We start from the raw sequence: 13225 nt of genomic DNA on the forward strand, positions 1-13225 counted from the left end.
TAAAAAGTACTAACCAACTTCTTTTCATAAGTGGCCAACATTCCTTTCATAAGTGTCTAGCACAATGAACTGTGTTTTAATAATGTTATTTTGCATAATCCCAACCACTTAATGAAACAGGAATTAGGTAACACACTGACAACCATTAACTACCCATTGCATTTGAGCTCATTGTTAACCAAAATGTTTGTACTCTCAATGTCCCAGACAAACTCTTGAATAAGTTACAATCCAACTTTAAAATTGTGTCTGCAGCTGAAGCTGGGTTCCACATTAGATGTAATTTTTTAGAATACTAACTGTGATGCAGCAACATTTTACATTGTTAAGAATCCAAATATATGTATATCAAAAACAAGGAAGCTCCACAATAACATTATACACAAAATTATATAAGCAACATAAACAGCATTTTGGTTTAATAGATTGTGTTAAGGTTGAGATGGGAAGACATTCATGACATTAGACTGACATTCAGATTCATATCATGGTTTTGGCTGGGATAGAGTTAATTGTCTTTGTAGGGGCTCATATAATGTTGCATTTTGGATTTTTGATGAAAAAAGTGGTGATAACACACCAATGTTCTTAGTTGTTGCAGATCAGTGCTTATACGGAGACAAGGACCTTTCTGAATCTTATGCTGCCCTGCCAGCTAGGAGACTGGAGGTGTCCACGAAGTTGGAAGGGACACAGCCAGGACAGCTGACCCAAACTGAATAGAGATATTCCATACCATATGACATCAAGCTCAGCAATAAAAACTGGAGTAAAGAAGGTGGAGGGCTGGTAATGGTGTTCGGAGCAATGGCATTTTTCTTCCCAAGAAACCATTATGCAAGATGAGCCCTGTCTTCCTGGAAGTGGCTGAACACCTGCCTGCCAATGGGAAGTGGCAAATGAATTCCTTCTTTTGTTTTGTTTGCATGCATGGCTTTTGCTTTACCTAGTCAACTATCTTTATCTCAATCTACAAATTCTCGCACTTCTACCTTTCTGTTTATCTCCCCCATCCCACCTGGAGACAGTGAACGAGTGGCTGTGTGGTACTTAGCTGCCTGCCAGGGTAAAAACACAACAGTTCTTTTTGATGCCCACCATAGAACCCAAAGGTTCTGAGATGCTGACAGGTTTGACTGCAGTGTGCAAGAGCAAATTTTAGATGTTACAGCTGTTTAGCTTCTAATTAGCAGGTTCCTATAATTGCCACAGAGCTTGCTTGCTGTATGTTAGAGTCCAGTGTTTGTTAGTGGCTGCTTTTCCTTCTTTCACATGCTCTACTCCTTATTATCTTGCTTTGCTGTACCTGGGAGCATTTTGATAAGAACTGTGGGCACGTGTCTGGGCTAGCAGATGGCCAGGGCATCACTGCTGTTCCTGTGCTCCTGTACTGAACAGGCTGGAACTCCAGACTGAACTTGAGTCAGAGGGACTTGTGGATGAATCCACATGGGAGCACGTACATTCCAAAGCATCTCTGGCCACAGATAAGTCCACTTTGGAGCAAAGTACACTTTGAAGCATCTGTGGCCACAGAGAAATCCGTGCCACAGCAGGTACACCTTACAGTGTCTCTGTCCATGGATAAGGCCATGCCAGAACACCTCGGAGTGCCTGTGGCCATGGATAATACCACAACATGGCAGGTGTCTGTCTGAAGGGACCTCTGGTCTGAAGGGACAAGGGGTGGAGATTGTGATGGATATACCTTTAAATTGTTGTAACCCTTGATCTGAGTTGCATGTTATAAGGAGTCCTACAGAAGGAAACACGCAAAACAATGGAGGACAAGCCTTACAAGACAGTGCAAGTACAGCAATGACCCAACCTGAGCTGGCTTTGGCATCCAGTAACTTCACACAACACACCATCTCTCCTGTCCCGAGTGACCATCATAACAGACAGAAGCTAAGTCAGGGAGTAAAAGATCTCAGTGGATGTTTTATTAACATTTTATGGAAATTCCACGGGGATTGTCTTTAGACTAAGTGAATGATATCTGTGTATTAATTGCTGTGTGGTGATTAATGAGGATGTATTGGAAAGTGTGGGACCTGAGCAGGACCTAAGTGGTATGGAATTAAATGTCACGACAGTTTGGCAAGACTTTGGCCAAATACCTTTACTGGGTGATAGGCAATTTATTCTACTTCCTCCTACAAGTATTTCACACAAAGTAGCATCGGCCTCAAGACAGAGAGCACTTTAGAAGTCTAATGATAATACCATTATCACTGTTCCTTACTGAATCAGACTCACGGACCCCTACTTCATGTTCCCTGTTCCATGACCAGGTTGCTGCTATTTCCCCTTTCTTTTTTGACCACTAGTTTCAGTAGCACTAGCAAGAGGGCCCAAGCTACTTAAGATGGTAGAGTGTATTAGATCTGGTGTCAGCTCTGCTCCATGTGGCACCTCTACTTCAATACTGTTGCACATTGGTAAAGAAGTGGAACTACATTTTAGTTGGCTAGTTACAACTTCTCATTTTGCAGACAGAACCCAATAGGCAGCTTGAACAAAGGCCTGAATGGAATTTCCAGACATGTTCTTAGCACCAAGAAGTGGTCCCTCCAATACTAGTCTGAGAAACTGAAAACATAAGGAGAAGAGACTGCAAGTAAGCACTCTTAGAAATTATTGATGAGAATTATTTCATCTCATAGGTCTGTGAACTTCCAAATATGCAAACAAACTCCCAGGCAAATGCCAAATATGCAAACACACAGGACCAACAAAGTGGCCAACAAAGTGGAGTAGAGAAAAAAGCCTCTCACCTTGGCAGGCTCGTTCATCATCAACAGGTTGGTAGCCAGCCTTGCAGGTGCATCGTCCAATGGCCACCATCCACTCCCCTTCTCCATTGCAGTGCAATCGAACACCTGAAGACCCAGTTGTGCTTGTATCTTCAGCATTTGCTACACATTTCCCTGGTGACTCCACCAGTGAGGTTCTTTCCCCTCCAGCAAAAGTTTCAGGGAAAGAGGCAAATCCTTTCACTACAGCTGGGCACTTGTAGAAAAAGACCTGGACTGCCACCAGGGACATGCAAGCTCCTGAGTCCTGGAAGGCCAGGTAGAAGCCATGCTTAGTGAGTGGCCCAAAGCTGCGTACTTTAATATTCATCTTTACTACCTTCCCTGTGCTGTCCACCTGGGAAAAGCTTTCATCAGCTGCAATAGTATCCACCTTTGTCCAGGGGCCTTCACGCCATTCTGGCAGTTCCTGAGAGGCTATGTCGGTATCTGACTGGTGGTAGTAGAGTGTGAAAGTCTCCTTGCAAGAAGAGGCCACAGTGCGCATGCTGGCACAATCTCTCACTGAAAAACGGAGGCGGACATGGACTCGGTGGGCTCCACGTCGTTCTATGAAATGAGTACGCAACCAGTTATTCTGACCTGGTTCAGCCACATTACAGACTTCAAAGGTTCGGATTTGGCGCTTCTTGTCATCCAGAACACTTACTTCATCCCACTATAATGGATATATGGGAGAGAAAAAGAAGAAGAAATAGTATAAAAAATAGGGATTCGGTGTTCAACTGTACCAGAAATACAAGACAGGCTTTCTTCCCTTCCTTTTTTCTTTCTTTTTTATGTTTATGACAAGATTTGAGTCTGCTGCTGTCATGTGCAGCACAGCACTATAGACAGGACAAAGTATTACCTTGTAAAGAAAAGCTTCTAATGCCTGTAAGAAAGAACTGTTGCAAGACATAACTCATACAAAACTCTCATACAGCACTGAGGATCTTTAAGTCACAGAGTCACACCTTTCCACACTACTCCCCTATCTCTCACGTCCACAAACATGCACAACACAAGTAAGACAGAGGAACAAGAGACCACTTTTTGAAGAAAATATTAAAGCAGAAGTCCCTCCTCCACAACTCCACCACAGTTAGTCTGTGTAGAGGGTTGGCTAGAGACCTTATAAATATTTTCGAAGGAGGGGGTAAGGAAGAAGGTAAGGAAGAGGCAATAGTATTATACCCAGTATCCTCTTCTCTTCTGGTTCTGAACAACAGACTGTGTTCAAATTGTTCTTATGTCCAAAAATATAAACCAAGCCTCATTGGTTCCAGTCTCCTTTTCTTTATCAACTGCATGCACATCATCCCAGCAGAGGTAAGGTCAAGAAACAGACAAGAGAAATGCTTACCCCATCAGAAGGGTGAGTGGTCCAGCCAATCTCTGAGGTTTCTCCAGTTGTATCCAGAAGTATTTCTGTTTATATTTAAAAAGATTAAATAAAAAAGTACTTTGTGCTCTTCTGAGTCAGGCAAAAATCTTATCTGTCCCTCACAAGATTGTCTTTGAAAAAAACAAAAACAAAAAAACAACTTTTGTAGAGGGCTTCCACACACCCAGAATATACATTCATATTTTGAGATTAAATACAGTAGGCTACATCTATACTAGGAAACTAAGCAAGACCAAGACAGAGGCGCAGGGCATATGATCACGCTTATGCCATCATTAGTAAGTTGTTTTGAAATATTCTTGCCAGACAAAACCTCTCCCAGGCAAAGTTTAAGTGTACTCACAGCACTAAACAATTATCATAATGAGCAGTACAGGTGAGGGCACCCTCCTTTTGGAAAGGAAAGGGTGGGACAGAGACTTACATAAATGTATGGCAGGCTTTCCTCAGGAACATGTTTATCCATTTTATATGCATATGTAAATATGGACACAAAACTAAAACACCTTTTTTTGCAGCTCTGGAACCAAATTTTTACGGGAATTTAGTATCATGACCCAGCTGATCTTGTAATGCATTCACTTTGTTCTGGAGCAGGGCATTAAGCTGCAAGCCTGTGTGTGAGTATCAGTTTCATCAGAAACTCAATGTTAAATGACTCAATGTTAAAAGACTCAATGTCTCTTGTATTTGTTCAGGAGTACATGCAGAACTTAACAGGTCCAGCTTATTCCCACAAGTGGTCTGCATTTCCGTTGAAAGTCAGTCTACCACTGGAGACAGGTACTAGACTCAACAGCTCTTGGAGATGCTATTCTTTGTTCAGGTACGAAGCAATACAGAACAGATTTTGACAGTGCAAGCTATGCACATGGTGTCCTCCAGCAGAGTATATCAGGTCTGAAACCACCCTGGAAGATATTGTTATGCAAGCATGTGTGCTTTTCTGTGCACATTTTTAATGGGGTTGTAGGAGAAGAAAAAGACTCAATCAAATAGAAATTTACATGTGTTCATAGAATCATTAAGGCTGGAAAAAACCTCCAAGATCATGTTGTCCAACCATTCCCCCTACCACCACTATCACCCACTAAACCATGTCCCTAAGCACCACGTCCAACCTTTCCTTAAATAACCCCAGGGATCAAATTCATCCTGGACCAGAACTTACTAAAAAGTTGCTTTTGGCAAGCAGGGCATTAAAGCCTTTGCTCATACTCAGTAGCACCTTATCCTGGAATTAATCTTGCTGAAGTGAATAGGCATTTTTTTAATTAGGAGAATCACAACCTGAGGATGTGTTAATACACACTGTACGGGTAGACTTTTTATTTTTCTTCAATTCTGGAAAGTCAATCTCTTTTTGTTTGCTTCTTTTTTTGTTGTTGTTACTTTGTGTAAAAAAGATGAAAAAACACTGGAAAATAAAAACAGCAGCAACTTCCATCTTAATTACACACAGGATTCATTAATCCCTTTACAAAGGTTATTTAAGGATATGATTGTCCCATCTTTTATTGACTCCTATTTCCAAATTACAGATAGCCAATTTCACTATCCTTATCAGTAATTCTTTGGATTTGGTCCACATTAATCATAGAAATATAGAATGGTTTGGGTTGGAAGGAAGCTTACAGCTCTAGTTCCAAACCCTCCGCCATGGGCAGGGACACCTTCCACTGTATCAGATTGCTCAAAGCCCCAAAGCCTTGAACACTTCCAGGGATGGGGCATCCACAACTTTCCTGGGCAAGCTTTACCACCCTCATAGTAAAGAATTTCTTCCAAATATCTAATCTAAATCTACCCTCTTTCAGTTTAAAGCCATTATCCTGTGTCTTATCACTACACTTCCTGATAAAGTTTCTTTCCCATCTTTCTTGTGTGCTGGAAGGCTGTTATAAGGTCTCCTGGAGCCTTCTCTTCTCCAGACCGAACAACCCCAACTCTTTTAGCCTGTCTTCATAGGATAGAAACATCAGCCTCCTGATCATTCTCGTGGCCCTCCTCTGAACTTGCTCAGGTCCAAGTCCTTCTTATGCTGGAGGCCCCAGACCTGAATGCAGTACTCTAGGTGAGGTCTTATGAGAGCAGAGGGTGAGAATCACTTTCCTAAACCTGCTAGCTACACTTCTTTTGATCCAGCCCAGAATATGACTGGCATTCCGGGCTCCAAGCACACGTTGTTAGGTCATGTTGAGCTTTTCATCCATCAATACCCCCAAGCCCTTCACTGCAGGGCTGCCCTCAATCTATTCTCAAACCCAGGATGTATTCAGGCTTGGGATTGCCCTCTTCAGGTGAAAGATCCTGCACATGGCCTTGCTGAACTTCATGAGATTCTCACAGGCTCACCTCTCAAGCCTGTCAGGGTCCCTCTGGATGGCATTCCATCCCTCCAGTATGTCAGCCACACCAGACAGCTTGGTGTTGTCAGCAAACTCACTGAGGGTGCACTCAATCACACTGTCCATGTCACCAACAAAGATGTTATATAGTGCCAGTCCCAATACTGACCCCTGAGGAATGCCACTTGTCACTGGTCTCCATCTGGACATCAAGCCATTGACTGCAACTCCAGCAAATTCCTTATCCACCTAGTGGTCCATCCATCAAGCCATGTCTCTCCAATTTACAGACAAGGATGTTGTGTAGGACAGTGTCAAATGCTTTGCACAAGTCCAGGTAGATGACATCAGTTGCTCTTACCTTATCCATGAACACTGCTACCCCATTGCAGAAGGCCACCAAACTGTCCGGCACAATTTTCCCTTAGTGAAGCTATGGTGGCTGTCACCAATCACCTCTTTGTTTTCCAAATGCCTCGGCAAAATTTCCCAGCAGATCTGCTCCATGATCTTGCTAGGCACAGAGGTGAGACTGGCTGGCCCGTAGTTCCCCAGATTTTCATTTTTTTTCCCTTTTTAAAAATGGGAGTTATGTTTCCCCTTTTCCAGTTGGTGGAAACTTTACCAAGCTGCCACGACTTCTCAAATATGATGGATAGTGACTTAGCAACTTCATCCACCAGCTCCCTCAAGATCCTTGGATGCATTCATCAGGTCCTATTCTACCACACAGGTCTCTGAAGAAGACAAAGTATGGTCTCCTGAAGTCCAGTTCAGTGAGCTTGCTGGGAACCCTCCTTGCTGCCCTAAGGATCTTGAAGTCCACCACTTCATGGTCACTGCAGCCAAGGCTGCCTTGAACTTCACATTCCCCACAAGCCTCTCCTTGTTGGTGAGAATGAGGTCCAGAATAGCACCTCTCTTCCTTGGCTCCTTTATCACTTGGAGAAGGAAGTTATCATCAACATATTCCAGGAATGTCCTGGATTGCTTATGCCCTGCTTTGTTGTCCCTCCAACAAATGTCATGGTTGCTGAAGTCTTCCATGAGGACCAGGGCTTGTGAATGTGAGGCTGCTCCTATCTGTCTATAGAGGGGCTCATCTGGTTGGTCATCCTGGTTGAGTGACTTGTTAGGGACCCCCATCAAAATATCACCTGTCCCTGTCGTCCCTTTAATCCTGACCCATAAGCTCTTCTTCACCTTCTCATCCATCCTTAGGTGCAGCTCCATGCACTCCAGCTGCTCACTGACATAGAGGGTGACACCCCCTCCTCATCTCCCCTGCCTGTCCTTCCTGAAGAACCTGTATCCTTCCATTCCAACACTCCAGTCATTGGAGCCATCCCACCATGTCTCTGTGATAACAATAAGATCATAGTCTTGCAGGCATGTGCACATCTCTAACTCCTCGTTTATTCCCTGTGTTACGTGCCTTTGCATAGAGGCATTTGAGTTGGGCCCCTGATGAAGCTGACTTACTGGTTGGGGTGGCTGGAATTCCTTCATGCTGCTCTTCGGGTGCTCTCCCGCTGATCTGTGATCCTTCTCTAGGCTCTGGGCATCTATTGCTGGCACTAGCATCAAACTGGTAGGAGTTGGATGGATTGAGGTTCCCCTCCTCTAGCAACTTTAGTTTAAAGCCCTCTTCCCCAGCTTGGCAAGCCTGTGACTGAAGATCTTTTCCCCTCCTGTGACAGATGGACCCCATCAGCCCCCAGTAGATGAGGTTTCTCAAAGTGAGTCCCAAGGTCTGAGTAGATGAACCCCTGGCTGTGGTACCAGCAGCCCTGTAACTGTTTTTTGATTCACCAGATTTGACTGGCCCTCTCAAATCCCCTTCTTTTGACCAGGAGGACTGATGAAAAAATACCTGTGCTCCAGAGCCCTTTACTGCTGCCACCAGTGCTCTGTTATCCCTCCTGATACTTCTCAGACTTCTGGTTGTTATCACTGGTGCTCATGTGAAACAACAACAGCTGTATCAGGGGGCTGTATGAGGTTTGGTAGTTTCTCAGTGACATTCCTGTTAAAAGCCCGTGAAGCAACATACCTCTCCACAGAGTGCATCAGGTTGGCAAATAGGTGCCTCCACACCTCTAACAGTCTGTACCCTCTGTACCCTAACAGTCCCAGTTGCTGGGTTATGTGTACTCCAAGTACTCCACTTAGACAGTGGAACAGCCCTCCTTTGAAAGGGGAGAAATCATCAGAAAGGACAGAGTAAACCCATCCTAAGGTAAACATGATCAAGTGATCATGGTTAATCAGGCTTCAGGTTTCAGCATGGCCCAGAACTTAGGTTTCCTATATTCCTACATGAGATCTTATATTTCTTTGGCTTTCCTGAGGAGCAGCTGCAGTTCCCAGCTTCAAAAGCAGTGCAAAATATCCCAGGCGGATTGCCAGAAATAGAAAGATCGGTCACCAGTGGTGTTCCCCAGGGGACGGTGTTGGGGTCCATCCTCTTTGATATCTTCATTGATAATTTTGGATGAGGGAATTGAGCACACCCTCAGTAAGTCTGCAGACAACACCAAGCTGGGGGGAAGTGTCAATCTGCTGGAGGATAGGAAGGCCCTGCAGATGGATCTGGACAGGATGGGTCGATGGTCAGAGGCCAATGGGATGAGGTTTAACATGGCTAAGTGCTGGGTGCTGCACTTGGAGCACAACAAACCCATGCAAAGCTACAGGCTTGGTGCAGAGTGGCTTGAAAGTTGTGCAGAGGAAAAGGATCTGGGGATGCTAGTCGATGCTCACCTGAACATGAGCTGACAGTGTGCCCAGGTGGCCAAGAAGGCCAATAGCATCCTGGCTTCTATTGGAATAGTGTAGCCAGCAGGATTAGGGAGGTGATCGTTCCTCTGTACTATACTCTGGTGAGGCCGCACGTCGAGTACTGTCTTCAGTTTTGGGCCCCTCATTACAAGAAAGACATCGAGGCCATACAGCGTGTCAAGAGAAGGGCTACGAAGCTGGAAAAGGGCCTGGAACACAGGAACTATGAGGAGTGGCTGAGGAAACTGGGGTTGTTTAGTGTGGAGAAGAGGAGGCTCGGTGGTGACCTCATTGCTCTCTACAACTACCTGAAAGGAAGCTGTGGGGAGCTGGGAATCAGCCTCTTCTCACAGATAACTAGCGATAGGACTAGAGGGAATGGCCTGTAGTTGTGCCAGGGGTGGTTTAGGTTGGTAATTAGGAGAAATTTATTCTCAAAAAGAGGAGTCAAGCATTGGAACAAGTTGCCCAGGGAGGTGGTGAAGTCACCATCCCTGGGGGTGTTTAAGGAAAAGCTGGACATGGTACTTAGGAGCATGGTTTAGTGGGTGACATTGGTGGTAGAGGTATGGTTGGACCAGATGATCTTGGAGGTCTTTTCCAACCTTAATGCTTCTACGATTCTATGATTCTTGTGTTGGGGGCCCCACCCTCCAAGTAAATTTCCCACTTTGTCATAACCACTGAATAAAAAGTTTGCTATTATTTTTATAACAAAAAGTCTTCTTTACAGTTCAGCTATGACTTAACATGACAAAATAAGCTAGTTATAAAATATGCCTCCTTATATTAGAGAATATATACAAAACCAACCTATATGAGACAAATGAGTTTGATTTTTTTTTCTTAAGATAAATCTATACTGTGAAGTCATTCTGGTAATGAATATTCCACTATCACACCTGTACTCACATGTAATTAATAAAAGTCATGTGGAGTTAACAGAATATATATCTAGTGAGTTCCATGCAGTAAAATAATTTTTGACCACTTGCTATGTGACAGCAAAATGCTGTCTATCAATGTATCGAAGCTGTCATCAGCATTGAGGAGTTCTCACACCTCAGTCAGGAGTTATGTAACATCCATGAAAGACATAAGTAACAGCCAGATGGTTCAGGCTGGGAACTACACAGCTATTTGTAAGGTAACACAGCATTTAAGCTTTATTTTTCTCTTTCATTTTCTCAGTCTTTCATTAAAGCTTTTGGGGAACTTCCATGATTTGAGTGTTGTATTTTATTCTATTTTTTTAAATCCTCTGTTGATGTCAGGAAATGTAGAAAACCGGAAACAAAGGAAAAAAATGGCACTGAATGCTTAGTTTCAGCTTTGCATATGCAATCAAATTAAATTAATAACTACAACTTTCCTAGTAATACAGTATAATATGTATTCCTCTACAGCTTAAGATCTTCATTCTGCAAATAACCAACTGTTGAGTCTAGAACTTACCCAACTGCCTAATTCCACTGCCATCAAACTAGCTACTTTTGATAATAGTACAATATGATGTTCGAAGCTTATTTATGTTTTTGTGCTTTTTTGATTGTTTGTTTGTTTCAGAAATATTAACAAGTCAGCTTGGGTCTTCTGTGGTTTTACTAAAGCATACACTGAAAGTCCCAGATACTGTGTATTATAAGAATGCTGTTCCTTTTCCTTGAAGCTTTAATTAGCTTTAAATATAAAGTGTTAGCTGCAGCATGAATAGCTTCTACAGTCCTACAGGCCTCCAAGCAGAAAGAACTAGCCAGAAGCTTGTGAACAGCTTCAGCATAATGCTATAGTACACACCATATGTGGGAACGAGGATGTGCTAGCTCAAAAACTAGTGAGTAAACTATTATGGAAGAAAACAAATAAAGTGGAACTGCTGAGACTGACCACTGGGATAACCTCAAAACTCCTCCTCTTCCAAACCAGCTGTACATCCAACCCAGTCCCATCCATCTTCTGTTGTTTACAAGAGGAGATTCCTCTGCTCTGGGCATGTGGCAAAAAATATAGCATGTAGAGAAGTGTCATGAAAGAACTGCAAAGAACACCACAGAATCACAGAATGTTAGGGATTGGAAGGGACCTTAAAAGATCATCTAGTCCAATCCCCCTGCCGGAGCAGGAACACCTAAATCACATCACACAGGAATGATTCCTGGCGGGTTTTGAATGTCTCCAGAAAAGGAGACTCCACAACCCCCCTGGGCAGCCTGTTCCAGTGTTCTGTCACCCTCACCATGAAAGTTTCTTCTCACATTTAAGCAGAACCTCTTATGTTCCAGCTTCCACCCATTGCCCCTTGTCCTATCATTAGATGTCACCAAGAAGAGCCTGGTTCCTTCCTCCTGACAATCATCCTTTATATATTTATAAACATTAATAAGGTCACCCTTCAGTCTCCTCTTCTCCAAGCTAAAGAGACCCAGCTCCCTCAGCCTTTCCTCATAAGGGAGATGCTCCACTCCCTTAATCATCCTCGTGGCTCTGCGCTGGACTCTCTCAAGCAGTTCCTTGTCCTTGAACTGAGGGGCACAGAACTGGACACAATATTCCAGATGTGGTCTTACCAGAGCAGAGTAGAGGGGGAGGAGAACCTCTCTCGACCTACTAATCACACCCTTTCTAATACACCCCAGGATGACATTGACCTTCTTGGTCACAAGGGCACAGTGCTGGCTCATGGTCATCCCGCTGTCCACCAGGACCCCCAGGTCCTTCTCCCCTTCACTGCTCTCCAGCAGGGCAGTCCCCAACTTATACTGGTGGGTGGAGTTGTTCTCGCCCAGATGCAGGACTCTATACTTGTCCTTGTTATATTTAATTAAACTTCTCCCCGCCCAATTCTCCAACCTGTTGAGGTCGCACTGGATGGCAGCACAGTATTCTGGCATGTCAGCCACATCTCCCAGTTTAGCGTCATCAGCAAATTTGCTGACAGTGCACTCTATTCCCTCATCTAAGTCATTGATGAATATATTGAACAATATTCGTCCCAGTACTGACCCTCAAGGGACTCCACTAGATACAGGCCTCCAGACTGACTCTGTCCCATTGACCACAACCTTCTGGCTTCTTTCCTTCAGCCAGTTCACAGTCCACCTCACTACCCGATCATTCAGACCACCCTTCCCCAGTTTAGCTGTGAGGATGCTGTGGGAGACGGTGTTAAATGCTTTACTGAAATCAAGACAGACCATGTCCACTGCTTTTCCATCATCTATCCACCTGGTTATGTCTTCATAACAGAAAAATATGTCTGTTATGTCTTCATAACTGAAAAATATTTGCTAGGATTTTAATAACTCATGCAAATCACAAACCATGGAAGTAAAAAGGTAATCTTACTTTTTTTTTTTTCCTTGAAGTAAACTAAAATCCATTACAATATTCCTTTTTATATGATAAAAACAAAGTCAGTGGTATTCCACAGAATGACGGAATGGTTTAGGTCATCTAGGAGTCATCTGGCCCAACCCCCTGCTCAAGCAGGAACACCTAGAACAGGTTGCACAGGACTATGTCCAGGCAACCTTTAAATATTTCTGAGGAGGCGGACTCCAGAAGCTTTCTAGGCAACAAGTTATTTTGTCCAGTCATCTGCAGAGTAAAGAGGTGTTTTCTGATGTTCAGACAGAATCTCCTGTGTTTCAGTTTGCTCTCACTGCCTCCTGTCTCATCACTGGGCAACCCTGAAGAAATCTTGTCCTCTTTGTACCCTCCCTTCAGGTACTCAAATACATTCATAAGATCCTCCTGAGCTGTCTCTTCTCTAGGCTAAAAACTTGCAACTCTTTCAGCCTTACCTCCTATGAGTGATGATCCAGTCCCTTAATCACCTTCATGGCTGTTTGTTGGACTCTCCTGTAAAGCCACATCTCTCTTATACTGCAGAG

At 43.7% G+C, this 13225-nt stretch overlaps 1 protein-coding gene across 8 annotated transcripts in view; it reads right to left on the reverse strand.

The window, feature by feature from the left end:
* Window positions 1-13225, reverse strand: part of EPHB6 (EPH receptor B6) — a 90143-nt gene that overhangs the window by 53846 nt on the left and 23072 nt on the right. For 6 of the 8 annotated variants that reach the window (XM_080589703.1, XM_080589705.1, XM_080589709.1 and 3 more), the window contains 2 exons: window positions 4162-4226; window positions 2778-3474 (listed from right to left, as the gene is read on the reverse strand). In XM_080589703.1, coding sequence (XP_080445829.1) covers window positions 2778-3474; window positions 4162-4226 — 762 coding nt within the window. Of the gene's footprint in view, window positions 1-2777; window positions 3475-4161; window positions 4314-13225 lie in introns of all 8 variants that reach the window. The other 2 variants (XM_080589708.1, XM_080589710.1) reach the window with 1 other exon arrangement.

This window comes from Anser brachyrhynchus (genome assembly GCF_964034855.1).
Source record: "Anser brachyrhynchus genome assembly, chromosome: 1".
Lineage (NCBI taxonomy): Eukaryota > Metazoa > Chordata > Aves > Anseriformes > Anatidae > Anser > Anser brachyrhynchus.